Here is a 25,279-nt window from a genome sequence, read left to right on the forward strand (position 1 = left end):
CGGCATCCAAGTGCTGTCAGGCTCGCCAGCAGGTTGGAAAAATGTGGTGCAATGTTCGAAAGGGCCCTTTGTAAAGTTTTAGAAGTGGCAAGCAGGCTGTATCTGAGAGTCGGCGTGCCCGGTTTCCATCACCCAGCATTGCTTATTATTGATTATTAATGACTCAGATTATTAGGGCGGTTTCTTAAACGATCCCTGACAACATTTGCAGCGCCGCTGAGGTTTCGTACCTGTAAAAGTTCCACCTCCCAGCGGAGCAACTGCAGGCATCTCCCTTGGAGAACAAACACTCTAAGGCTGTGAAAACTGTAAAAAAAAATGTGATTTTGGGCCAGCAGCTCTTACACAGCATTTCCTTTTGGCGAAAGCCTGGAATTTCTGCTGGACTCTTTGTTATGGCTGGCAAGAAGAAATAGATAAGGGTGAAGAGTTCTGTCTGCTTTCTTTCCCTTTGAATAGTCTTGTTTTGGAGAGGCGGAGTGGGAGAGGACCGTGTGCTGGCAGAGCTTTTGGATTTTATGTCGGGAGCTGTCAAGTTCTCAGGCATACAACTGCTTTTCCGTGAGCTTTAATGTCATATCCCACCACCTGCAGACGGATGGCAGGCTGGATAATCCTTCTCCCCAGGGAATGAAATGGCTTTTTGTAGCCACCAAAAATCTTTTTGTCTTTCTTTCCTCCCGCTGTTTTCCCAAGCAGAAGGTTTGGTTACAGGCAGCACTTTGGAAAGGGGGGAGCACCTGCTCCGAGATAACGGGCTCTCAAGTTAAGCAACGGCCCAAGTGAAACGAATGGTCTGGCAAACAGCGGTTTTGTACAAAACAGCCCTCTGATTTTATCCAGCTTCCTTCTAAGGGAAGTTAAGGAAGTGGACAGGAGCCGTGGGGCAGAGTTCAGAGCAGCTCTCGGCCCGGAGGTGATCTTGGACAGATAACAAATCCCGGTGTTTGCCCGCCCGTGGGAAGCTGTGGTCTGTCCTGCCTCGTATTGCCTGTCTGGAGTGACTTTGCTTGTGGTGATTTGTCCACTGTAGAAACTGGATGGCTTCCGCGCTGAGCCTGGGCAAAGAAACGGTGTTGGAAGATGGAATGCCACCTGCCAAAAAGCCCAGGTAAATTTAATTACACTCCAGTGAATTGCTGCTAATAAGAGCTTTTTCCGTGACCCCGTGTTGTTCTTTAAAGAGCGTGACACTTGGCACCGAGCCTCAGCAGCCATGGAACAAAAGCCTTAATGCCCACAACTGTTTTATTTGGGGTTTTTTTTTGTGTTTTTTAACCCCAAAGCCAGAATGCATGGTTGCACGGAAAGCTGGTTTTTACTGCACTGCCTCCATGGTTTTAGCTCAGCTGTCTGCATGTAGGGTCACGGCAGGTGTGGTGGTCGTGCTTCTTCGTTTGAGTGGGATGTCGGTTCCTGGGATGTGCAATTCCTCCAGTTAGTACGGTTTTGCTGCCTGCAAAGGCTAAATAATTCTGCTCCAAGCTCCCCATACTAATAAGTAGGTTGTCTCACAGTTCTCCGAGCGGGCACCTGAGCACGGCGCTGACTTGGGGTGTACCCACTTGTCCCTCCACCCGGGGTGGGTGCTGTGGCTTCATTCTTTGCATGGGAGGCTTGCAGTCCCAAAATAAAAACCCATTTATTGCCACTAACAGCGAAGACCTCCTGGAGAAAAGGGTTAACTCCTCTGTTTTCATAGGCAGTAGCGGAGGGAAGGCAAAGCTCCATCTGTGTGGTGTCGGTTTCCTTCCCCCTTCTCGCCAAATACCACGTGTTTGCAGATATAAAACATTCCTTCCACATGAGCTGCCTCCCTGGGCTGCTGCTTCCATCCGTGGGGAAGCTGGAGCTGTTGGCATGGATGAGGAGAAGCACATCAACTTCATAAATCCTAAACATCAACTTTAAAAGCGCTGCACGGTTATAAAGCTAGGAAAATGAGGAAGAGGGGAGGAGGAGGAAGGAGAATATAGTGACACAGCTCTTCCGTGGGACTCTTAGTGTCATCTGGGCTTCCCAAAGATTGGCCCTGAGCATCCCGCTGACGTTGCAAGCATAACAGGGAAGGGATTTCTGGCACAGCAACGTCCCGCCAAGCAGTCTTCTCAGCAAAGAGGGACCTGTGGGTGGGAAGGTCCTCTCCAGGGCGGAGCTGGGAGGAAGCCTTTCCCTCCTTCCTTTTGTGCTGGGATAACCGGGGCTGCTGTCTTCAGGCCCCCGCTTGGCACTTCATGTGAACCTGGCACGGTTGTGGTTACTCCTCACGTGGTTGTCTCGGTACGTAAAGAGTACGTCTGTGTCTCTCCTAGCTTCCAGGTAGCTGTTATTAACAAGACCTCCCTTATTCCAAATTTTCATTGGATTAGCTTTGCTTCAGAAGTATCCCAGGGCACTGTTGACTTGCCCAGTAACCATCTCAGAAATGGACTGGGTTAACAAATACATTGCAATCCCATACCTTCTCATCTTTGTGGTGTAGATCCGTGGAGCTGCACGCTGTCTTTGAGGGATACCGAGCCGCTCCTCCTGTCCTCTGTTTATCAGAGGACCCCAATGGACACGTTGATTGACAATTTAGGCAGAGGACACCTCCCTTGTCCTCGGCCTGTGTGTTCCATGACCCGAGACATCCTTCCGTCTAGGATGCTACCAGCTGTGCTGCTTTCTCCTCCTGCAGGAAGCTGCTGCCAAGCCTCAAAACCAAGAAGCCTCGGGAGCTTGTTTTGGTGATCGGGACGGGAATTAGTGCAGCAGTTGCTCCCCAGGTCCCAGCGCTGAAGTCTTGGAAGGGGTTAATCCAGGCCCTCCTGGATGCTGCGATTGACTTTGATCTCCTGGAAGATGAAGAGAGCAAACGGTTTCAAAAGTGTCTCTGTGAAGACAAGAACTTGGTTCACGTTGCCCACGACCTTATCCAGAAGCTGTCTCCGGTGAGTGTGCTCGTAGCACCGCGCGTAAATATTCGGTACCCCACCCCGAGCGTAGGATATGGCTGTTGGAAATACCCAACTTCGGGTCTCCAGCGTGGCCCCATCTCCAGGGATTCCTCTGTCACCCAGGAGCCACCAGTGCAGTCACTGTGCCGGGTTCCTGAGCCACAACTCCGCCGTGGACGGCAGCTTTTGGCTGTTTTGCTCCGATGGTGCTGGCTGGGAGTGTCCACCTCAGTGCAGTGGGAGCTCTGTGGTTGCCCTGCCAGGACCTGGAGCTCTGCGGAGGTCCTCCAGAAACACCTGGGTGGTTTTTTATTGCGTGAAGCGTTGAAAGAAGCCGGGCTCTGACCTTAACCTGTCTCCCCTTCTCAGCGCACAAGCAACGTTCGCTCAACCTTTTTCAAAGACTGTTTATACGAGGTGTTCGATGACCTGGAATCTAAAATGGAAGATTCTGGGAAGCAGCTGCTTCAGTCCGTGCTTCATTTAATGGAAAACGGGGCACTCGTGTTAACCACAAACTTTGATAACCTGCTGGAACTGTACGCGGCGCACCAGGGGAAGCATCTGGAGTCTCTTGACCTGACTGATGAAAAGAAGGTAAATGATGGTGATTTTTTTCGGCAGGGCTGAGCTGGGACAACGCAGGACGCTGGCAGGATGTGCCCTCGTGCCCGTGTAAAGGGGTTGCACTGTTTGTAGTGATTTAGTTGAGGTCCAACGACCTCTGAGCAGAGGGTCTGGCCGTTTGGGGCAGCGAGCAGAGGAACGAGGATGAACGCTCGTTTCTAAACGCTGCATTTGCTGGCTGGCACCCAGTGCTCAGGAGGAGCCCTTAAGCCTGGTATTTCTTGGATCTCTGTCCTTAAAACTTCTGGCATTTTCCATTGTTGGTTTTGCTGGTGGGGAGCGTCATGGCCTTCTGTTTGCTTGTTAATCACGCGTGACACGTCGGTGCTTGGTCTCTTTCCGTTCCGAGTCGTTTCTGTGCTTCACCTTTCCTGCGTGACCTCTTAATCTGCATGGCTGCTTACAGTGTTACAAATAAGCATTCTAATTATTGCAAGCTTAAACGAGCTGAGGGCTGCGGGAGTAAACCGAGAGCCTCGGAAGCTTTCCGAAGTGAAGGTCAGCTGTTGAGCTCCCTCGGAGCTTCTCGGAGCCTAGAGGGGCCAAGAAGTAAAACTTTGTAGGCTTGAGAAATGCACTGACATAGTATTTGTAGAGTTTTCCCCCATTTTCTGCTGAGTCCAGTGTATGGATTCAGTCTCTTCCCATCACATTCCTGCTCAGCTGAAGTGTTGACCCAAACAAGTGCCATAGGGTGTAGCTCTGGACCGTGAGGTAGAGGCTGATGGACTTAACGACCTCTTGAGGAGATCAGATGAGGAAGAAGTTGCCCCTTTGAAACACTTCCCCAAAGTGATGGAGGAGGCTAACGTGACGCACTGGCTAACGTTTCTGGAGGGGTTCGTTTTGGGCAGGTGCTGGAGTGGGCGCAGGAGAAGAGGAAGCTCAGCGTCCTGCATATCCACGGCGTTTACACCAACCCCAGTGGCATCGTGCTCCACCCAGCCGGGTACCAGAACGTGCTGCGCAACACAGAGGTCATGGTGAGGGACCCTTCCCTGCTCTCTTCAGGGTCCCATACGTTGCGTGTGTACACCCCTCACCTCCCTGGCCAGCACAGGTGTTAACAGGGCATAGATTCAGCCCAGTTTAGAGACTGGGAGAGTCCATAATTTTGTGAAACAGCAGAGGGGGGAGGGATGCCTTGGCCTACTAAGTTGCCAAAACACCTCACCACGCTTGTGTTGAGAGCGGTGGAGTGACGGTGCTCCTGCAGGTGCTGTCTCATGCGCCTCGCGAGGACAAAGCTTGCCTTGACTGAGAACATCTTTCCCTTTTTTAAAGCGAGAGATCCAGAAGCTGTATGAAAATAAGTCGTTCCTGTTCTTGGGCTGTGGTTGGACTGTTGATGACACCACGTTTCAGGCCCTGTTTTTAGAGGCTGTGAAGCACAAGTCAGACCTGGAGCACTTCATGCTGGTACGGAGGGGAGACGTGGATGAATTCAAGAAGCTCCGTGAGAACATGCTGGACAAAGGGATCAAAGTGATTTCCTACGGAGATGAATACACGGACTTGCCCGAGTACTTTGAGAGGCTGACGAGCGAGATCTCCCTGCGGGGTCGAACAGGTATGGGGGTTCCAGACTGCCCACCGTCTCCACGCTTAACTCGGGGATCCTGTCACACACAGCGTGGTTCTTGACTGTCACCGTGGCCTCTGGACTGTAGGCAGCGTTAACAGCCCCTCTTCTCTATGCTATATTATTCCTTAAGCTTTTTTTTTTTTTCCCCAAAACAATAATTGTCTGCAAGCAAGCGTAGCTGAATTTGGGGTTTACTTTTCCCAAAATCACTGTGTGTTCTTGTAGTTTAAACAGCTCTGCTGCTTCCCACACATCCAAACATTATTTTTCACGTGCAGCTGCAGTTTATCCCCTCCCTAGTGACAGGAAAGGGCATCCCAGTCTCACCAACCCTTGTGCTGCACAACCTGAGCTGATCCTTTAACAGACAAGAGACCTCAGTAACGCGCCGTAAGAAAAATGGGAAAAAGAGGTGAATTTGCCAGCCGGAGCCTCGCTGGCACGCACTCCGAGGGTCAGACCCAGCCAGGAAAGCTGGTTGTACGGCGCGGTCGCCTTGGGGTTGCTTTTCCACCCGCTCCTCCCTCTCTCCTAGGTGTGCCCAAGGAGGGACAACAGCTCAACGGCTCTGCTGCTGCCCACGCCGGGATGAAAGGTAAGGCTCTCCGGAGCCGGGAGGAGCTTTTCTGCTCCCGGGAGCCTCTGGGGCAGGTTTTGCAGAGCCTTTTGCTCTCCCTGCAGGATGCAGCACTTGAGCACCAGCGTCACCCCAGCACCTGTGGACTCCCTGGGATGCCCTGAGCCAGAGCTGGTGGCTCCCAGGGAAGCCTGGGCAGTTTAAGGCCAGCGCCGCCCGCCTGCCTGCGCCCAGCCGGGACGCTCCAGGCACGGAGAGAGGCCGGAGCAGAGCCTCCTCGGCCGGACACACGCCTGGTTTAACGTAGCAATCGTCTTTTTATCAGGGTTGCACACACCTGGGGAGCGTGCAGCCTCCTCTGATTCCGTACTTAGCGCTTTTGTATTCCCTACTTCCAATTAAACACACGGAACTTGAGCAGTTTGGGTTTTTTTTTTTTTACTTGAAGCTCTAGTTTTCCAGTCCTGCCTTTATACTGAACAGTATTTTGTACGTGGAAGCTCGCATTAAAGGCCTGTTCACTTCACTTTTGGCTGGTGTGTGGTTTACACCCCCTCCAGAAACACTTCCCACTGGCAGGAGTTTGCTCCCCCCACATCCCCCAAGGAGGAAACACGTCCTGGCTCGAGGCAAGTTATTTATACACGGAGAACAAATTATGAGGTTTATTTGATATAAATTATGTCTCTCAGCAGACAGCGTTCCATTTATTGCACGATAGCACATCTGCAATACAGAGCTACAAGACGTCGGAAGAGTTTTGTATTATTCGGTGTAGCACTTCGGATGGGGATCCAGAGGCACTCCAAGGGGGGGGCGGGGAGAGAAGGGGGACAGGAAAGCAGCAAGCAGCCACCAGTATCTTCCAGTATTAATTTTTTTTTTTTTTTCTCCTTTTTACTAGCAAGTAACGCTGAGGTCAGCAGGCAGGAGACAGGTAGGGGCACGCTGCCTTCCTTCTCCAGCCGCCATTAGCGCTGACCAAGCTGCTGGTAGCTCTCCAGCTCCTGCCCAAATACTCCGTGTCCAGGTACCCTGCTCCGGAGCCCTGGTGCCGACAGAAACAGGGGAACCTTAAGGCATTTTGGCATCTCCCCTCCAGCCATTTTTGGTTTATCAGCTTCGGTGGAGCTGCCACTTAGCAGCGACGTTAACAGCCAAATCTAATGCTGCCTCTACGCAGCGGCGATCCTGCTCGCCCTGACAAATTCACTCCTATGTCCGCTCTTAAGCTCCTCTAAAATCAAAAGCAGCTCAGAAAAAAAAAAAATATTCACCTGCAAACCCCCCTCCCGAAAAAGCACAGCAGGTCCTTGCGCTGCCCCCCCGTGCAGCACGAACAATACAAAGCTCTGGCTTCAGCCTCCCCGCCGGGGAGCCTGCGTCACTTCAAACGGAACGAAGGAACCCAGGGGAAGGGCTTTTGCTGGATAAAAGGGGTTTTATCCAAAAAAAACCCAGGAAGTACCCCTCACACGGGTATCCCTTCGTTCTGTTTTGCACTACACGGGAAAGACTAGTCGGTCACGGGGTAAAGCATGTTCTTCTCAGACACCTGCAAACAGCGATTTGGTGGTGGGTTTTTTCAGGCCTTCATGAGGGCTGCGACCACGGCCTTGGCGTTGAGGCTTCGCAGATCACAGTAGGTTTGTCCGGTGCCAACGAAAACGATGGGCTTGCTCGTGATGTAGGTCATGGAGATGGCGGCGCCGACCTGCCGAGGGCAACGAGTGTGTCAAATATTCACAATTTCCATCTCTTTCTTTCCCCCCCAGTTCACCAGCTCCACGCAGAGCCGGCTCACCAGCCTCCTCACCTTGTCATCGATGGTGTCAAACTTGGTGAGGACAATCCCGTCAATGAGCCTCGGCGTCTGGGCCATGGAGTGATCAGCCAGGGCCTTGTTGAACTTGACCTGAGGGAGAGAATGGATGCCAGAAGTGCGTTTGTGGTGCTGCTGCTGCCCAAATCTCCCATAAAACCCTTTTTTTTTCCCCCCTCCATCTTTCAGGAAACAAAGCCTCAACGCTCACCAGCTGATCCACAGCCTCGTTTCCCACCAGTGCTTCCCCAACGAACAGGACCAGGTCGGGAGCGTTGACGGCGATGAGTTTGGCCAGTGCCGTCATCAAGGGAGCGTTGTCCTGCATGCGGCCCGCCGTGTCCACCAGCACCACGTCAAAGCCCTGGTTCCGAGCTGGGTGGACGAGGAGACAGCGTTCAGCGGGACTCTTCCCCGAAACAGCGTCTCCCACCACCGGTTTTCCCACCTACCGTAAGAGATGGCCTCCATGGCAATCCCGGCAGCGTCCTTCCCATAGCCCTTCTCGTAGAGCTGCACCATGGTCCGCCCGCCGTGGCTTTCCGGAGGGTGCAGGGCGTTGAGGCGACGGGTGTGGGTACGGAGCTGCTCCACCGCTCCGGCGCGGAAGGTGTCGCAGGCGGCGATGAGGACGCTGAAACCGTTCTCGATGAGCCAGAATGAGATCTGCGGGTGGCAACAGATCCAAGAAAGCCCGTTAGCAGCCCCAGCCTGACCTCGTCACCCCGGTCCCAGAGAGCCGGGAGGATGGTGTCCTACCTTGGCCAGGTTGGTGGACTTCCCAACGCCATTGACACCACAGAAGGTGACCACGTAGGGTCGGCGATGGCGCTGAGCATCCATGACGTCACGGAGGACGTCTACACGGCGCTGGGGCTGCAGGATCTGCACAAGAGCCTCCTGCAGGGCCTGCTTCACCGTCGAGGTCACCGCTGGGAAGGAGGAGACGGGAAGAGAACCCGTCACACCTGGGGAACGCTCCTGAGCCCCAAACCACAAGCGGGAAGCCCCGCAGCCACTTACTGGTGAACGTTCCCATCACCTTCCCTTCCAGTTTCTTAGCCACCGACTCACAGAGCTGCACTGCGATCTCAGCTGCCACGTTTTTCGCTTGGAGAAAGAGACACAGAGGGGGAGTTAGCGCCACTGAGGAGGTCACACACGCTCCAGACATCGGCGTCAAGGGAAGGATGGATCCCTGTGCAGGATCCCCACGGGGCCAGACCATTGCCCCCCTTCCGATGAGCTGTTGAGAGCTCCCCAGAGGTGAGACAGGAACCCACCACAGTTCTTGTGGGCAAGAACGACCCGAGCTGTGGGTGCTGCTCCCCACCAGGGCCACCCGATGGAACACAGGGAACCATCTCAAACTTGCAGTGGATCCAGACATACCAATCAAGTGATCCTTCATCTTCTCCAGGACGGGGTCCATGTCCTGTCTTGTCAAGCTCTTGGAGCCCACCAGGCCTTTCAGCATGCCAAACATGCCCCCCAGGCCGCCCTTCTTCGTGCTGCGGAGAAGGAGAGGAGTCACCTTTGGGTTCAAGGAGCGAGTCGCGCAGATTCAAGAAGAGCCCACCACACAGCTGACAAGCACCAGTTTGTCCCCACTGCATGACTGGTTGGACTGGAAGAGGAGTTATGGGAGAGAAATCCAGAAACGTGTGCCAAGCGGGGAGCCTCTACCTGGGTTTCGAAGGGTTCTGAACAACCTTCTCCTCCTCAGCTTCGTCGTCACTCTCGTACTCGAGGTCGTAGAGGCGCCCGGGCTCCCGATTCCGATCCCCTAGGGCCTGCCAGGGGCGGAAAGACGCACCCTGAGAAACCAGCGACCGCTTTCCGCCGTCTCCCGCAAGAAGAGTTATCATCAGCAGCCTTACGAGCCACCATTCCCGTTTCTCCCACCTTCCCAGCCAGCCGTGGACACCAGGCTGGGTTTGCACCGCCCAGCCGATCCCAGTACTAAAGCGGACAGAGCGCCCTGACTTGTTCCTTACTGGCTCGGGGTCAAATTCCTCCACGGGACAAGCCTCCGCGCTCCCGTTGGTAGTGGAGTTACTGTAATCCAGTACTTTGGCGTTGGAGTTCCCCAGATCCCACACTCGGGGCTTCTTGCCCTTCTCCTTCTGCGCCTCGGGCTTCGGAGATTTGCTGAAATAAAGACCAGGAACATGTTTCGTTCAGCAGCCATCGCCTTCCAAGCAAGCATGAAAACTAAAAGCCCAAAAAAGCAGAAATTAAGGCCAAACCTGGCCGATTCCAAGTCTCCAGAGTTTATTTATCTCAACTTTAACCCTTTATCAGTCCCTTCGCCTCGAGCCAGGCATCCATGCGCCGCTGCCCTGTGCTCACAGCCAGAAAGCCCCACCAGGAAGAGGTGTGGACCTCTCCCAGGCACATGCTGGGTTCCTGGGTCTCCCAGGGAAGGGATCAGGCTCTGTTACCCCTCCAGGACCCCCAGCATGCCCTCTCCCAGTCTTTCCAGCAAGGAGAAATGTAAGGAAAAAGGGAAATAACATCCAGGAAAGCAAAGTCTGACTTCCAGAGGTCACTGAAGGAAGGAGAGACTCGACCATGGCTGAGGGACACCAGGAAGAGCTGGATGAAGCACGAGTGGACCGACCGTGCCCTCGTTACCCACCTGGACTTCTCCCCTGCCTTCATGTGTCTCTTGAAGAATTCCTCCCGGTTCTTCTGCAGGATTTCATCCTTGGTCAGTTCCTCCCTGTCCCCGGTTGCGGAGGGCTGCTTGTCACCCGCCGACGCTTTCCCGGGTGCTGCGACAGCTTCAGTTCCTGGCGGAAAGAGCCCCGCCACGAGCTCAGACCAGCCTTCGGATGCTACGAGAGGACTGGGAAAGCGCAGGCTGGGACCCGGAGCTCTGGAATATTCATTCCCCGCTCCCATCAACTCACCCTCTTTTTTGGAACCTTTGTTCTTCTTGTTCTTGACTTTCTCCTTTGGTTTCTCCCCTCGGGTTTCTATCATACACTTGACAGTCTTCTGGGATTTGAGAGACTGCTCAAACGTCTTCATTACCGTGGGAGCTCGGACTTTACTGCTCTCCTCCGCATCCCTGCGGGAAGGTGGCCCGTTAGCCTGGATTCCAGCTCCATCCCACCCCCCCACCCCCACCTCCCTCTGCTCCACACAGAAACTCAAGGGAAAAACCAGGCTCTGCTACCGGAGGAGGCGCATGAAGTCGTCTTTGAAGTCAAAGGTGCCGTTTAGGAGGCCCAGGGTGCCTTTCTGCTGGAATTCATTCCGATATTTGTCTCGGAACTCTTTATGGACGTCGTCTATCAACTTGTCGACGTAGGTCAGGGTCAGGATCTTCTGAAAACCCACCTGCAAAGCAGCACAGTGAAAAGATCTTCCAGCAGATTTCATCTGCAGCACCTAGCTGGCCAGGAAGGAAAATCCTCTCCGTTTCAGAATCCTTTCATTCCAGCAGCGTTCAGGCCGTTTTCCAGCCTGACATCCCAAGCTTTTGATATGTTTTCAGATAGGAAAATAAAAATAAAAAATGGCACAGCCCAGAGCTTCGCGATAAGAGGCGGCGCCGATAAAACGGGACGACGGTTTCGTGGCAACAAAAACACACAGCGAAAAAGCAGGAAGGGTTTTCCTTCTCTTTGTGTGGATTCGGAGAGCGACCGAAAGGAAAAGCAGGAAAACATTCCCTGAAATAAAGGGGATGACACACTCCTGTTTTTTTTAAAACAGATCTGGTCAAAGCGAAGGGTTTTAGCGGGATGTCGCAGCCTGGACAGCTTCTGTGTGAGGTTTCCTGAGTTTCAGACCCACATCCCCAAAAATTCCAGAGCCAGAAGGAGCCAAACCAGTTCTGGGAGCGGAGCTACAGCCCTGGCCATTAAACCATCCGTTGGCTTAAGCCCCACGGAACTGGTAGTCCCTCTCCCTGCTTCCAGACGGGATCAGCGCTGCCTTGCGGATGGTTTTTCCTAACTGATCCAAATCGTGCCGTTTCCCAACTGGCACCAGCTCTTCCGCGGGCTCCGGCTTCGCCACACGGACACGGGCAGCTGCTGGCACGGGGAGGAGGAAGCAAGCACCTCGCCAGGAAAACCCTTCCAGTCCTCCATCCATTCCCAACTGGGAAGGCATCAAATAGCATTTTCCCACTTTTCCTGGCGCAAACCCCCTCCCTCCAGGTTCCGGAGCGCCCCAGTGCAGGGAGGTGGGCACTTACCACAAACACCAGCTCAAACTGGTTGTCCAGTTTGTACTTGAGCGTGAGGGCTTCATGGGTGAAGGAGTTGTTGCCGCCTCGCTCCTGGGGGGCAACAAGCCGTAAGGAGACACCCCCGACCCCCCCAAAAATCATCCCTGTCACCCCCCCATTGGACCCCCCCTCCCAAAAAAACAGCCTGCCCCCCCCCGCAGGTGGTCCAGCCCGCCTCCCCGGGTAGGTGGCCCATCCTGCCTCTCCTACACGAGCCAGCTGCCCCCCCGGCGGCAGGTGGTCTCACCCACGTCCCCCCCTCCCCAAGCAGGTGGTCCCATCCTCCCCCGCCATAACCCCTCATGCCCGTGCACCCCCCCCCCCCCCCCCCGCAGGTGGTCTCGCCCGCTGCGTGTCCCCCCCCGCCCCAGGCCGACGATCCCAACCCCCCCCCGCTCCCCAGGCGGGTGGTCGCGGCCATCTCTCCCCTCTCGAACAGATGGTTTCGCCCAACCGTGGCGTGTGTGTGTGTCTCCCCCCCCCCCCCGGCCCCGGCCGCTCCGCCCCCGCCCCGCGCGGACCTGCAGCAGGACGGAGCGGATGAGGGCGTTGACGGGCGCGGTGGCGGCGGGCCCGCGGACGCCCTGGAAGCACCAGAGGACGAGGCCGCCCTTGCTGAAGATGGTGAAGAAGTCGAGCATGGCGGCGGCGGCGGCGCCGGGCCCGGCTCCGCGCACACGTCGCACTGCGCCCCCCCCGCCACACACACCCCGCGCTTCCGCCGGAAGCTGCTGCGGCGCCGCACTCCCATTGGCGGGGCGGGCGGGAAAGGGGCGGGGCGGGCGGCGGGCGAATGGCGGGAGGGGGTGTGGCGGTTGGGGGCGTGGCCAGGCGGAGGGGGCGTGGCCAGGCGGCATGCTGCGCTGCGGGCGCGCCCTTTGCCCGCGGAGGGGGGGAGTCCCGGGGGGGGGGCCGGGGGGGTCCCCGGTGCCAGGGGGGGCTCAAGGCCGCCCCCTCCGCACCTCGGCCCCGCTCAGCTCCGACATCTTCCGCGGTGAGACCGGGGGGGCTCCTGGGAACCGGGGGGGGGTGCTCCTGGGGACCGGGGGGGGGCTCCTGGGCACCGGGGGGGGCGCTCCTGGGCACCGGAGGGGCTCCTGGGCACCCGGGAGGTCAGAAACGGGGAGGTCCGGGAGGATTTCAGAAGGTCACTGGGGGGTGGGAGGGGCGTTGGAAGGTCCCGGGGGGAACGGGGTGATGGGGGGTCTGTGGGAACGGAGGGGTGGTCAAAGGGGGGGGGGGCACAGGGAATGAGGGGGGCACCGGGGGTCTGGGGGGGCCATGGGAGGTGTCCCAGATGGGCTTGGGTGGGTGCCAGGCTACTGGGATGGATCCTGGGGGGTCCCAGAGAGGACTGGGAGTGTCCTGGGGGTTGCTGGGGGCGCTGGTGGCCCCACAGGGGACTGGGGAGGTTCTAAAAGACCCAGGGGAAACTGGGAGGGAGCATGGGGGGTCCCTAGAGGGAACTAGGGGGTTCCAGGGGACTGGGGGGGTCACAGTGAGTCCTGTGGGGTTCCAGGGGGTCTTGGGAGTGTCCCAGAGGAGCCAGGGAGGGGGCACCCAGGGAACTGGGGGTGCCTGGGAAGGTCCTGGAGAGTCCCAGAGGGGTCCCAGGGGATGCAGATGGTACTGGGGGGTCTCAGAGGGAACTGGTGTGGTCCCAGGGGGCTGCCAGCTGTGCCCCTCCCAAGCCTGGCAACCCCCCCTCCAATATACCGGCAGAGCTGGGACCGGGTCTGAGGCGCCTGGGTCAGACTCTGAAGAATCAGCTGCCGGTTTGGGAGGGTAGGTGGGGGGGCTGGACCCCCCCGGGGTACCCCCTGGGTCCACGCCCCCCCGAACAAGCCGACGTGGTGGTGGTAGGGGGCGGCGTGGTGGGCTGGTCGGTGGCGTACTGGCTGAAGGTGCTGGAGGGCCGGCGGCACGGCATGAAGGTGCTGGTGGTGGAGCGGGACCCCACGGTGAGACACCCCCCTCCCGGGGTGCGGATGGGCCTTGGGGACCCCCTCGAACCCCCTTTTTCTTATTTGGGGAGGGGGTTCCTCTCCTTCAGTATTCCCAAGCCTCCACGGTGCTGTCGGCGGGGGGCATCCGGCAGCAGTTTTCCCTCCCGGAAAATATTCGGATGTCCCGCTTCTCCGCCGGCTTCCTCCGCGAGATCAATGTATGTGGGGTTATTTTTGGGGGGGGGGGGGGGAAATGTGTGTTTAATTCGGGGGGGGGGTCCAGCCCTGCTCACCAGGGTGCTCCCCTTTCCAGGAGCACCTTGGGGTGCCCAACGAGCCCCCCGTCGACATCCAGTTCCAGCCTTCGGGGTACCTCTTCCTCGCCTCCCCCCAGGGCGCTGCTGGGCTGGAGGCCACCGTCCGGCTCCAGAGGTGGGGGGCACGCACACAACTCCCCCAGTTTTGGGGTTTTTTTGGGAGGGAGGGTCTCATTTTGACCCCCCTCCTGCCTACTGGCCGTCCCCAGGGAGGAAGGGGTGCAGGTGGCCCTGCTGTCCCCCACCCAGCTGAAGGCGAAATTCCCCTGGATAAACACGGAGGACGTGGCCGTGGCGTCCTACGGTATGGGGGGGGGGGGCATGGGGGGGCATGAGGACCCCCCCTCAACACCCATCCTCATCCTCATCCCCATCTTCATCCCCATCCCCACTGGGTGCATCCTTCATCCCAGCTTTATTTGGGGAAGGAGAGGTGCAGCCCCCCAAAATTGGGGTGGGTTTTTTTTTGGGGGGGGGGGTCACACTGAGGTGCCCCCCCCGCGTGTTTCCCCCCCCCCCCATCCCCATCCCCAGGGCTGGAGGACGAAGGCTGGTTCGACCCCTGGACCCTCCTCCAGGCTTTCCGGCGCAAAGCCATATCCCTGGGGGCGCAGAGCTGCTCCGGGGAGGTGCGAGGTGAGGACAAGGTGGGGGGCCACGACACCCCCCCGCGGGGCCCCCCCCATTTCCCCCCCCCAACCCCAAAAACCTCCAGGTTTCGTCACCTCAGCTGAGGACACGGTGTCATCCCTGGCGCAGACGACTGCACGCATCCGCTACGTCCACGTGAGTCCGTGTGCCCCCCAGCCACGCGGAGGGGGGGTCCCCACCGGTGTCCATGACCCCCCCCAATGTGTCATATCCCCCCCCCCAGATCCACATGCCCGACAGCTTGGAATACCAACCAGTCGCCTGCGCCATCGTGGTCAACGCCGCCGGCGCCTGGGCTGGGAAGTTGCTGGAAGCAGCCGGGCTGCCGAGGGGGCTCTGCCAGCCCCCCCTGCCCATCCAGCCCAGGAAGAGGTGTGGGGGGGGGAGGCAGATTGGGGGTGTCACAGTGCGGGGGGGGCACAGCCTGGCACCCATCAGCTCTGTCGTGGGTGAACCCCTTGGTGGTTGGGTGGGATTTTTTTTTTTTGGGGGGGGGGGGCTTTCTGGGACCCAGCACCCCTCTGTCTGCAGGGGGAGGGGGACAGGAGCCCCTTGATCCTTTTTTTGGGGGGGGGGCTGGGAATACCTTCTGGTACCCACCCCCCCCGCCAAACTGGGAGCGCTGTGAACCCCTCCATACCAGTTTAGCGGGGAGGGACACATCCCAGTCCCCACCTGGTGAGGGGGGGGTGGCAGCCTGAACCCCTCAGCCCTATTTTTTTTTTTTTTGGGGGGGTGCCCCCCCATCCCTACAGGTACATATTCTCCTGGCACTGCCCCGACGGCCCCGGCTTGGCGTGCCCCTTCCTCGTGGATACCACCGGAGCTTATTTCCGCCGCGACGGCATCGCCGGCAACTACCTGGGCGGCATGAGCCCCCCCGAGGTGAGCCCAGAAGGGGCCCCTGGATTATTTACACCCCCCCACTTTTATTTTTAACACCCCCCCCCCCCCAATTTATTTCTTTTTTTTCCAGGAGTTAGAGCCGGATCGAGCGATTTTTTTTTTAACCTGCCCCCCAATTTATTTCTTTTTTTCCAGGAGGAAGAGCCAAATCCGAGTGATTTTTTTTTTTTTTAAGCTCCCCCCCCAATTTATTCCTTTTTTTCCAGGAGGAGGAAGAGCCGGATCCGAGCGATTTTTATTTTTTTTTTTTCCAGGATGAAGAGCCGAATCCGAGTGATTTTTTTTTTTTTTAACCTCCCTCCCCAATTTATTTCTTTTTTTTCCAAGAGGAAGAGCTGGATCCAAGCAATTTCTTTTTTGTTTAATCTCCCCCCCAATTTTTTTTTTTTTTTTCCAGGAGGTGGAGCTGGATCCAAGTGATTTTTTTTTTTTTTTTAACCTCTTCCCCAATTTATTTCTTTTTTTTTTCCAGGAGAAAGAGCCGGATCTGAGCGATTTCTTTTTTTTTTTAACATCCCTCCCCAATTTGTTCCTTTTTTTCCAGGAGGAGGAAGAGCTGGATCCAAGCGATTTATTTCTTTTTTTTCCAGGAGGAAGAGCCAGATCCGAGCAATTAATTTTTTTTTCCAGGAGGAAGAGCCAGACCCAAGCAATTTATTTTTTTTAACCTTCCCCCCAGTTTATTTCTTTTTTTCCAGGAGGAAGAGCCGGATCCGAGTGATTTCTTTTTTTTTAACCTCCCTCTCAATTAATCTCATTTTTTCCCAGGAGGAAGAGCCGGACCCGAGCGATTTATCGGTGGACCATGATTTTTTCCAGGAGGAGATCTGGCCCCGGCTGGCACGGCGGGTACCAGCCTTCGAGTCGCTCCGGCCGCGGGGCGCTTGGGCTGGTTACTACGATTATAACACCTTCGACCAGAACGGGGTGCTGGGTCCTCACCCCAAACTGGAAAATCTCTTCTTAGCCGCTGGTTTTTCCGGGCACGGCTTGCAGCACGCGCCCGCCGCCGGCAGAGCCGTGGCGGAGCTGGTGGTGAAGGGACAGTACGAGAACCTGGATCTGCAGCGGCTGGGGTGGAGGAGGCTGGTGGAGGGGGAGCCGCTGGAGGAAGGGGGGGTGGTTTGATGGAGGGGGGGAAACTGAGGCACAGCGGTGGGGAAACTGAGGCACGGCGGTGGGGACCTCCCTCCCCAGTCTGGAGGTTGGTGGGGGCTTGGAGAGGTGAGCTGGAGAAATAAAAGGGATGGATGATGAGTGTGCTGGGGGATTACATTTCAGGGGAGGGGGGCGTGGGTGACACCCCCCCCCCCCCCCACTCTGAGGGTACCCCCCAACTTGCACCACGCCACCCGTTACCCCCAGCTCTACCCTGGTGCAGCCTGTCCGCAGCTGCCACGCTGTCCCCCCCGGTGCCCCCAGTATCCCCCCCCCAGTGCCCTCATGCCCAGAGCCCCCATTACCCCCCCTACCCCACAGCCCCAGTGCCCCCAATATCCGCCCCCCCATCCCAATATCCCCATTATCCCCCCACTCAGTGTCCCCACTACCCCCATTCCCCCCCGAGGTCCCCACTGTGTTCTAGTGTCCCCAATCCCAGTGCCCCCAGTATCCCCCCCAGTGCCCTCACGCCCAGAGCCCCCATTACCCGCTACCAGTGCCCCCAATATCCGCCTCCCCCAGTCTCAATATCCCCATTATCCCCCACCCAGTGTCCCCATTCCCCCCCAGGTCCCCACTGTGTTCCAGTGACCCCAGTCCCAGTGCCCCCAGTAGCCCCTCTCAGTGCCCTCATGCCCAGAGCCCCATTACCCCCCACCAGTGCCCCCAATATCCACCCCCCCAAGTCCCAATATCTCCATTATCCCCCACTCAGTGTCCCCACTCCCCCCATTCCCCCCCAGGTCCCCATTGTGCTCCAGTGTCCCCAATCCCAGTGCCCCCAGTATCTCCCCCCCGGTGCCCTCACGCCCAGAGCCCCCATTACCCCTTACCAGTGCCCCCAATATCTGCCCCCTCCAGTCTCAATATCCCCATTATCCCCCACCCAGTGTCCCCATTCCCCCCCAGGTCCCCATTGTGTTCCAGTGTCCCCAGTCCCAGTGCCCCCAGTATCCCCTCTCAGTGCCCTCATGCCCAGAGCCCCCATTACCCCTTACCAGTGCCCCCAATATCAGCCCCTCCATCCCAATATCCCCATTTTTCCCCCACCCAGTGTCCCCATTACTCCCCATTCCCCCCCTAGGTCCCCACTGTGTTCCAGTGTCCCCAATCCCATTATCCCCATTACCCCCAGTGTCCCCCATTACCCCCCGCCCCGTTTGGCGCCCCCTGGCGGCGCAGCCCCGCTGGCGGCATGACGGCAGCGCGCATGCGCAGCAGCGGGAAGGGGAGGGGGCGAGCTGGCGTCACTGCGCCTGCGCAGAAGGGGGGGGGGGAGCGGGCGGTGGCGCGCAGGTGCGAGGAGGCGGTTCGCGCATGCGCGCTGCGTGGCGGCCGGGCCGCCGGGAGCTGGGCCGCCTGCCGCGCCGTGCGCCCCCGGCCAGCAGCCGGTGAGTGGAGGGGGAGGCGGGGGGAGAGCCCTCGGGTGGCTCGGGGGGCAGCCCTGAGGTAATTAGGGGGCTTTCCCCCGGGGTGGACCGTGGGGGTCGCCCGCGGGAACCGTGGGGGGCAGCCCTGAGGTAACTGTGGGCCTCGGGGGGTCCGTGGGGGCAGCCCTGAGGTAATTTTGGGTCCGGGGGAAAACCCTGAGGTAATTTGGGGCCCGGAGGGATCCGAGGGGCAACCCTGAAGTCATTTTGAGTCCGGGGGCCAGCCCTGAGGTAACTGTGGGCCTCGGGGGCACCGTGGGGCAGCTCTGAGGTAATTTTGGGTCCGTGGGGAAACCCTGAGGTAATTTTGGGTCCGGAGGGATCCATGGGGAAACCCTGAGGTAATTTGGGGTCCGGAGGGATCCATGGGGAAACCCTGAGGTAATTTGGGGCCTAGAGGGATCCATGGGGAAACACTGAGGTAATTTTGGACCCCCTGGCCACCGTGGGGGCAGCCCTGAGGTAATTGTGGGCCTCGGGGGCACCGTGGGGCAGTCCTGAGATAACTGTGCCCACCCCTTCCCACTTTAAATAAAATAAAGTAAAATAGTGCCCCCACCCGCGTAAATCAGTCACACACACCCCAGTACCACGGGGTCAGCTCTGAGGTAAGTTTGCCCCCCCCCCCCCCACATGAATCCCATTAACAGGGAGGGGAGAAGATGCCCCCCGCCCGCAGCATGACTCCCCATGCTGGCCACCTCTGGGGTGCTGTGAGGATCCCCCCAGCTTTGCACAGTGCCCCCCAACCCTTGGGTGCCCCCGGGGGCACCGCTGGGTACCAGTAAATCCGGCAGGGCGTTGTGCCGAAGCCGGGACCGGATGGCAGTAGGGTCTCACCGTATTTAACATGCATTCGCTGCTTCACAGGAGCACAGTTCAAACCCTGGCAGGTTTTGTCTCAGAATAACCAAAATAAAACCTTTTTTTTTTAATTATTTTTAATTGTTTGGTTCTTGCACTGAGCACTACAGAGCAACAACAGTGATGACATGTCGGGGCTTGCCACACCAGCCTGCTCCAAAGCTGCTGGTAGCTCCTGCCTAGGAGAAAAAGAGTGGTTTGAATCCTGGTGGAAAAGCTCCATGAGTTGTTTTAGCTGGAGATTTATATGTTTTTTTCTTAATTCAGGTGCTTTACCAGAAGCAGAAGACTTAGCACAATGTTTTGGCCAGGAGCTCTTTGGAGTAATTAACTGCTTCGGGCAAAAGCTCGTGGGACAGCTCAGGAGCAGCCCTCGTTTTGTCAGGCTCCTAATTGTAGACCTCAAGTTTCCTCCCTGGCGCGCGAGGAAGAGGAGGTGCCCAACTATAAAGTCTTAATTTTTCACACCTTTCCTGGCTGGCTCTGCTGGCTTTTCCCTTCCGAAAATGAGCAGTGCAGCATGTTGTTTGGAAGGACGTGCCGGATGGCCGTAAATTCGAGGATGGTGTCCCGATGGGAAGCCAGTGGGGGCAGGGAAGCCTGCTGAAAATCGCCAGGGTGTGGTTCAGTTTGCAGTCATCCTGCTCAGGACCCTGCCATGATCCTGTGCTTTCTCTCTCCACAGACCCCACCCGTTTCCCAGCTCTCCAGGATGAGAGAGGTTTGGGCTCAGCTTTTCCCCTCTCCCCGTAGCTGATGGTTTTGGAACCAGAGGTGATGCTGGAGTCGAGATGGCAGACAGTGTGAAAACCTTCCTTCATGACCTCGTCAGGGTAAGGCTCCGCGTTCCAGTCCTCTGTCATAGGCACTGGTTTCGTTTGCTTCCATGATGGTGGAACTTCCACAGGGAGCGCCCTCCTTCCTGCGCCATCAAGGCTGGATTAAAAAATTTCAAGGAAAAAAAGGGCTCTGCGTGTATTTTAATGGAAGACATCCATTTTGTCAAGCAGAGGTAGCAGCAGGCAAGCTTTCCGCTGCCGATGACGGCGGCTGTGTGGGATGTGTCGCTCCCCGAGCGTTTCCTAGGATAATTTCCTGCGGAGCTGGCTGTCGTGCGGCGTGCACAGGGCTCGGCCTTCACCCGGGGCAGATTTCTAGCCCGTGTCAACGTCGTGGTGATGAGGCTTCGTGTGAGGCTCAGTGCTTCCACGCTGTCCTGTCTCATCCAGGTGCAAACACAGGCTTAAAAACGCGCGTGACGTGACACTGGGATTCAAAATGGCACGATAAATTTCAAAATTAATTAATTTTACCTCATCAGGTGCCCGCGGCAGGACTCTCTGCAGTTTCAGATCCACCTTTGGCATCAGAATTGATCCTGTCGGGGCAAAAACTCCGTGTCGTGCGGGTCACCCGGGTCACATTTTATTGGCCTTAGGAATGCTGGCAGGGGATGAAGGGCTTCCTGCCGGGCAGCAGAAACGGGCTGGGAGAGATCAGACTGGTTTGGCTTTTGCCAGGGTGGAGATTTGATGAGAAATCACATCTTTAAAAAAAAAAAACCCACAACAAACCACACTGCTGGTTCTAAAGCTGCTGGAACGTGCGGTGATTTAGGTCACCGGGCCGTGGAAAATAGTGTTGGTGCTCCAAGCCTTGGCTCCGGCTGAGCCCGGTGGAGCCGGAGAGCCAGGCTGGCCACGGTAAAGTCCCCTTCTGTAACTGGGAGGTTTTAGGTGGCCTGAATCGACCACATCCCGTTCCTCCTCCCTCTGCGGGGCGGAGGGTGACGCCTCTCCTCGTGTCCGCAGGGAATTAAGGACTCCATCTGGGGCATCTGCACCATCTCCAAACTGGACGCGCGGATCCAGCAGAAGAGGGAGGAGCAGAGGCGCCGGAGAGCGAACAGCGCGCTGGCCCAGCGGAGGTTTCACCTGGAAGAGAGGAAGCAGGAGAAGTGAGTGCCGAGTCGGAAATCCCGTCGTTCCCTCCTCTCCTTCTAGCCTCCCGGCTGCTGAGGGCAGGGAGAGAGCGCCCGGAGCTCGGAAGAGCCCGATGAATTGCAGAACCTCTGCAAGTCAGAGCAATTTGGCAGTCTGTGTGCCGTTTTCCTTCTTCCTCCTGAGGAAAATCGATATCCACGTGGGAGCAAACAGCACCTGCTCTCGTGGCTGACTCCCAAACTGTGCCGAGGTGTTTCTCCGCCGCCCTGATTCCGCTCAGGCTGGCGTTTCACGCAGGACACGGGATCAGGAACGCGCTTTTTGAGACGTATTTACAAATTATCCCAACTGGCTCCTTTTTTTCCTCAAGAAGTCTCCCGTGTCTCGCGATCCCAATCCTCCCCAGACCATGGAGGTTCCTGCAGCTGGGATGCCCTTGGATAATACATGTTTTGGGGATGGAACAGTCGCTTTTTCCTGGTTTTCTTTCTAACAAAGTCCCTTTGGGAGCAGAAGTTGACAGGAAAAGTTCTGAAGAGTTCCCCAGCGTGAGTCTGTGTGGAGATTTCTTTCAAGATTCCTGTTTCCAGAAAAAAACAGGTGTCTCACTGGTGTCGAGCTGGTTATCCACGACGTTTTGAAGGTGTCCAAAACGCGGGACAGACGCAGTTGTCACTCGTTCCGGGACATTTCTCACCCACCTCTCTCCCGTTTCTCCACAGTGAACCCCGGATAGTGAGCCGGATATTCCAGTGCTGTGCCTGGAACGGAGGTGTGTTCTGGGTGAGTGGATATTTTTGGTGTTTTTTTTGTGTTTTCTATGTTCAAAACCCCAGGAAAGAAGCCGTCAGCTTCACCGCAGGAACCCATGGGAGCCATGAAATTCCCAATCCCAATGCTGTGTTTTAAGAGAATGGATTGGGGATATATAGGACCGTAGCCTCGCTTGGGAAACCAGCACGTTAAACCCGAGCCACTTTTCCAAGATTTGAGACCACTCTTGGCCCCAATATTCCAATTCCTGCTCCGCCGCAGTCTGGCGTACCGCTTTACTGACGGAATATCGACATCTCCACGGCGTTTCCTCGGCTCTGGCCTCGCCACGGCTCTTCCACGAGGCCAATCCTTAATCCTTTGCAGCCTAAGGAATCACCGGCTTCGTTTTTTCCATTAGGGGCACGAGGAATCGGCGTGGAAATGTGGAGAGGGAAGTGCTGGACTGTAGAGTCAGAGATCCGCCGCGTTTACGGAGCGCTGCGCGGAGGGGCGGACGGAGGGGCTGCCTTCCGATCAGGAACGCCTCACGGAGAATCCTTGTTGTTTTTTTTTCCCCCTGCAGCTCAGTCTCTTCCTGTTTTACCGAGTATTTATTCCTGTTCTTCAGTCGGTCACGGCGCAGATCATCGGTAAGTTCCCTTCCCGTCGGAGCGTTCCGGGGGGCTCTGCCGAGGCTTCGTCCCGTCGGGCTGTTCTTGGTGCTGCTGTCTCCTTGTTTTTCTCCTCCTCCCTGTACTAATCGAGGCCGTCGTTAATTAATTAGCAGAAAATCAGCAATTGGATAACCTGGCTAACGGCCTGCGTGCCGGGCTCGTGGGTTTCACCGCTCTTACCATGGAGTTGGTGGAATGTTTTTCCAAGTAAATAAAAAAGCGGGTGGGCGGGAATGTTCTTGTAGGGAGCAAAGGTTGGGAGATTCCTCCTGTCCTCGAGGTCTGCGGTCAGGAGGAGCTCCGTGTGGCCAGGAAATATTCCAGAGGTGAAACGAGGAGGTTCCTGATGCCTTTCTCCTGCCTGTCTTTCCAAGGCGACCCTTCCCTGCACGGCGACGTCTGGTCCTGGCTGGAATTCATCCTCACCTCCATCTTCAGCGCCCTCTGGGTCCTTCCCCTCTTCGTGCTCAGCAAGGTGGTCAACGCCATCTGGTTCCAGGTGGGCGACGGGAACGGGGCCGTGCCTCCGGCTAATGGTGGCGGGAATCACCTCGGTGGGAGGCAGCATTCCAGCGGGAATCGCCTCGGTGGGAGGTGGGATTTGGGCGGGAATTGCCCTGACGGGAGGTGGCATTTTGGCAGGAATCGCCTCGATGGGAGGAGGCGTTTCGGTGGGAATCGCCCCAATGGGAGGTGGGATTTGGGCGGGAATCACCTTGATGGGAGGTGCTGTTTTTGGCGGGAATCGCCTCGGTGGGAGGTGGCATTTCCATGGGAATTGCCTTGGGAATCGCCTCGATGGGAGGTGGCGTTTCGGTGGGAATCCCCTCGGTGGGAGGTGGGATTTGGGCGGGAATCACCTCAATGGGAGGTGCTGTTTTGGCGGGAATCGCCTCAGTGGGAGGTGGCGTTTCCATGGGAATTGCCTTGGGAATCGCCTCGATGGGAGGTGGCGTTTTGGTGGGAATCGCCCCAATGGGAGCTGGGATTTGGGCAGGAATCACCTCGATGGGAGGTGCTGTTTTGGTGGGAATCGCCTCGGTGGGAGGTGGCGTTTCCATGGGAATTGCCTTGGGAATCGCCTCAGTGGGAGGTGGCGTTTTGGCAGGAATTGCCTCAGGAATTGTCTCGATGGAAGGTGGCGTTTCGGTGGGAATCGCCCTGATGGGAGGTGGGATTTGGGTGGGAATCACCTCAGTGGGAGGTGCTGTTTTGGTGGGAATCGCCTCAGTGGGAGGTGGCGTTTCCATGGGAATTGCCTTGGGAATCACCTCGATGGGAGGTGTCGTTTCAGTGGGAATCGCCTCGGTGGGAGGTGGGAGGTGGGATTTGGGCCGGAATCACCTCAATGGGAGGTGCTGTTTTGGCGGGAATCGCCTCAGTGGGAGGTGGCGTTTCCATGGGAATTGCCTTGGGAATCACCTGGATGGGAGGTGGCGTTTTGGTGGGAATTGCCTCGATGGGAGGTGGCGTTTTGGTGGGAATCGCCTCGACGGGAGGCAGCATTCCAGCACGAGGTGAATCCCATCCCAAAACCAGACTCCGGGTGGCTCCTGGCAGCTCAGCAGCATCATCCCAGCTGGCTTTAAACTTCATTTCCCCGCAGCCCCCGTTTCCCTTGGGAATTTCCTTCCCCTCACCCCCTTTTTCCTTCTTTCCTTCCTTTCGCAGGACATCGCGGACCTGGCGTTCGAAGTCTCCGGCAGAAAGCCGCATCCCTTCCCCAGCGTCAGCAAAATCATCGCCGACATGCTGTTCAACCTCCTGCTGCAGGCGCTCTTCCTCATCCAGGTGATACAGGAGGGAAAAACGACCGGCTGCCGGCCCGCATCGCCCCGCCTCTTCCTTCTCCCGCAAATCCCGCGCATCCCGCGCTCACCTCCGGTTGTTTGTCATTCCCAGGGGATGATCGTGAGCCTCTTCCCCATCGAGCTGGTCGGCCGGCTGGTCGGGCTGCTCCACATGGCGCTGCTCTACTCGCTCTACTGCTTCGAGTACCGCTGGTTCAACAAAGGTGAGGGATGTTTTCCGCGCTCCCACGCGGAATTTCACCGCATCCGGGGATCCTCACCTCCAGGAATGGCGCCTTGGCGCCTGCCAGGCTCAGTTTTTTATTGTATTTTTTCCCCTGCTTTTGGTTTTTCTATGGAATTCGTAACGAAGGGGTCTCCCTCCCTGCGGGGTTGTTCCCGCGGGGTTTTTTCTTCCCGCCAGGAATCGAGATGCACCAACGGTTGTCCAACATCGAGAGGAACTGGCCCTATTATTTCGGCTTCGGCTTGCCACTGGCCTTCCTCACGGCGATGCAGTCCTCTTACATCATCAGGTGAGCGCCCACCTCCCTCTTCCTCCTCCTCTTTCTGGGGACACACCCCAACTCCGACGCGCGTTTGGGTTTTGTTCCATTTTTGGGATATTTTTTTCCCCCCCCTTTCCAGCGGTTGCCTCTTTTCCATCCTTTTCCCTCTCTTCATCATCAGCGCCAACGAAGCGAGGACTCCTGGAAAAACCTAGTGAGTATCCATCCACCTCCGCTCTCCCGAGCCAGTTAAACCCCAGTATCACCAGCACGGCTCCCGCAAAATCCCACAGCGGAGCTGGCGGGAGTTTTCCAGCGTCGCGGGCTGACGGGCTCTCTTCCCTTCCAGCCACTTCCAGCTCCGTCTCTTCTCCCTGGTGGTTTTCCTCAGCAACAGACTCTTTCACAAGACAGTTTACCTTCAGTCTGCCCTGAGCGGTGCTTCCTCCTCCTCCTCCTCCTCCTCTTCTTCCTCCGCCACCGACCGGCTCCTCTCGCCCCAGCCCTCTCCCGCCAAACACGCGGGGCGCTGAGCC

The 25,279-nt window shown here is 57.2% G+C and overlaps 4 protein-coding genes across 6 annotated transcripts; 3 read left to right on the plus strand and 1 right to left on the minus strand.

Moving 5' to 3' along the window:
• The first annotated feature begins 1,040 nt into the window (after positions 1-1,040).
• On the plus strand, positions 1,041-6,045 carry SIRAL1 (SIR2 antiphage like 1). The gene is made up of 7 exons (XM_086626987.1): positions 1,041-1,111; positions 2,681-2,933; positions 3,309-3,536; positions 4,421-4,549; positions 4,851-5,136; positions 5,687-5,746; positions 5,833-6,045. The coding sequence occupies exons 1-7, from the start codon at positions 1,041-1,043 to the stop codon at positions 5,844-5,846; spliced, it is 1,041 nt and encodes a 346-aa protein (XP_086483113.1). The 3' UTR covers positions 5,847-6,045.
• A 334-nt stretch (positions 6,046-6,379) lies between these two features.
• SRPRA (SRP receptor subunit alpha) lies at positions 6,380-12,441 on the minus strand. Of its 3 annotated transcripts, none has more exons than XM_086626879.1 (14): positions 12,318-12,441; positions 11,764-11,847; positions 10,735-10,898; positions 10,466-10,626; positions 10,192-10,345; positions 9,548-9,701; positions 9,237-9,343; positions 8,943-9,061; positions 8,574-8,660; positions 8,310-8,482; positions 8,003-8,216; positions 7,762-7,925; positions 7,545-7,643; positions 6,380-7,442 (listed from the first exon to the last, which is right to left on the minus strand). In XM_086626879.1, the coding sequence occupies exons 1-14, from the start codon at positions 12,435-12,437 to the stop codon at positions 7,314-7,316; spliced, it is 1,929 nt and encodes a 642-aa protein (XP_086483005.1). In that variant the 5' UTR covers positions 12,438-12,441; the 3' UTR covers positions 6,380-7,313. The 3 variants fall into 3 exon arrangements, with proteins under 3 accessions (XP_086483005.1, XP_086483006.1, XP_086483007.1); XM_086626880.1 differs by having other exon boundaries at positions 9,237-9,319; positions 9,524-9,701; XM_086626881.1 differs by lacking the exon at positions 11,764-11,847 and having other exon boundaries at positions 9,237-9,319; positions 9,524-9,701.
• Positions 12,442-13,677: 1,236 nt separating this feature from the next.
• On the plus strand, positions 13,678-16,744 carry FOXRED1 (FAD dependent oxidoreductase domain containing 1). Its single transcript, XM_086626909.1, has 9 exons — positions 13,678-13,757; positions 13,850-13,960; positions 14,056-14,174; positions 14,269-14,363; positions 14,594-14,695; positions 14,775-14,845; positions 14,934-15,082; positions 15,466-15,595; positions 16,385-16,744. The coding sequence occupies exons 1-9, from the start codon at positions 13,725-13,727 to the stop codon at positions 16,742-16,744; spliced, it is 1,170 nt and encodes a 389-aa protein (XP_086483035.1). The 5' UTR covers positions 13,678-13,724.
• Positions 16,745-18,135: 1,391 nt separating this feature from the next.
• Positions 18,136-25,209, plus strand: EI24 (EI24 autophagy associated transmembrane protein). The gene is given in 12 exon segments (XM_086626950.1): positions 18,136-18,168; positions 19,757-19,904; positions 20,883-21,028; positions 21,737-21,797; positions 22,354-22,420; positions 22,819-22,943; positions 24,116-24,235; positions 24,347-24,458; positions 24,659-24,681; positions 24,683-24,770; positions 24,883-24,957; positions 25,093-25,209. Coding segments are annotated over 11 exon segments (945 nt in total). The 5' UTR covers positions 18,136-18,168; positions 19,757-19,862; the 3' UTR covers positions 25,179-25,209.
• The last annotated feature ends 70 nt before the right edge of the window (positions 25,210-25,279 follow it).

This window comes from Tauraco erythrolophus, chromosome 26 (assembly GCF_009769465.1).
Source record: "Tauraco erythrolophus isolate bTauEry1 chromosome 26, bTauEry1.pri, whole genome shotgun sequence".
NCBI classification, from domain to species: Eukaryota; Metazoa; Chordata; class Aves; order Musophagiformes; family Musophagidae; genus Tauraco; species Tauraco erythrolophus.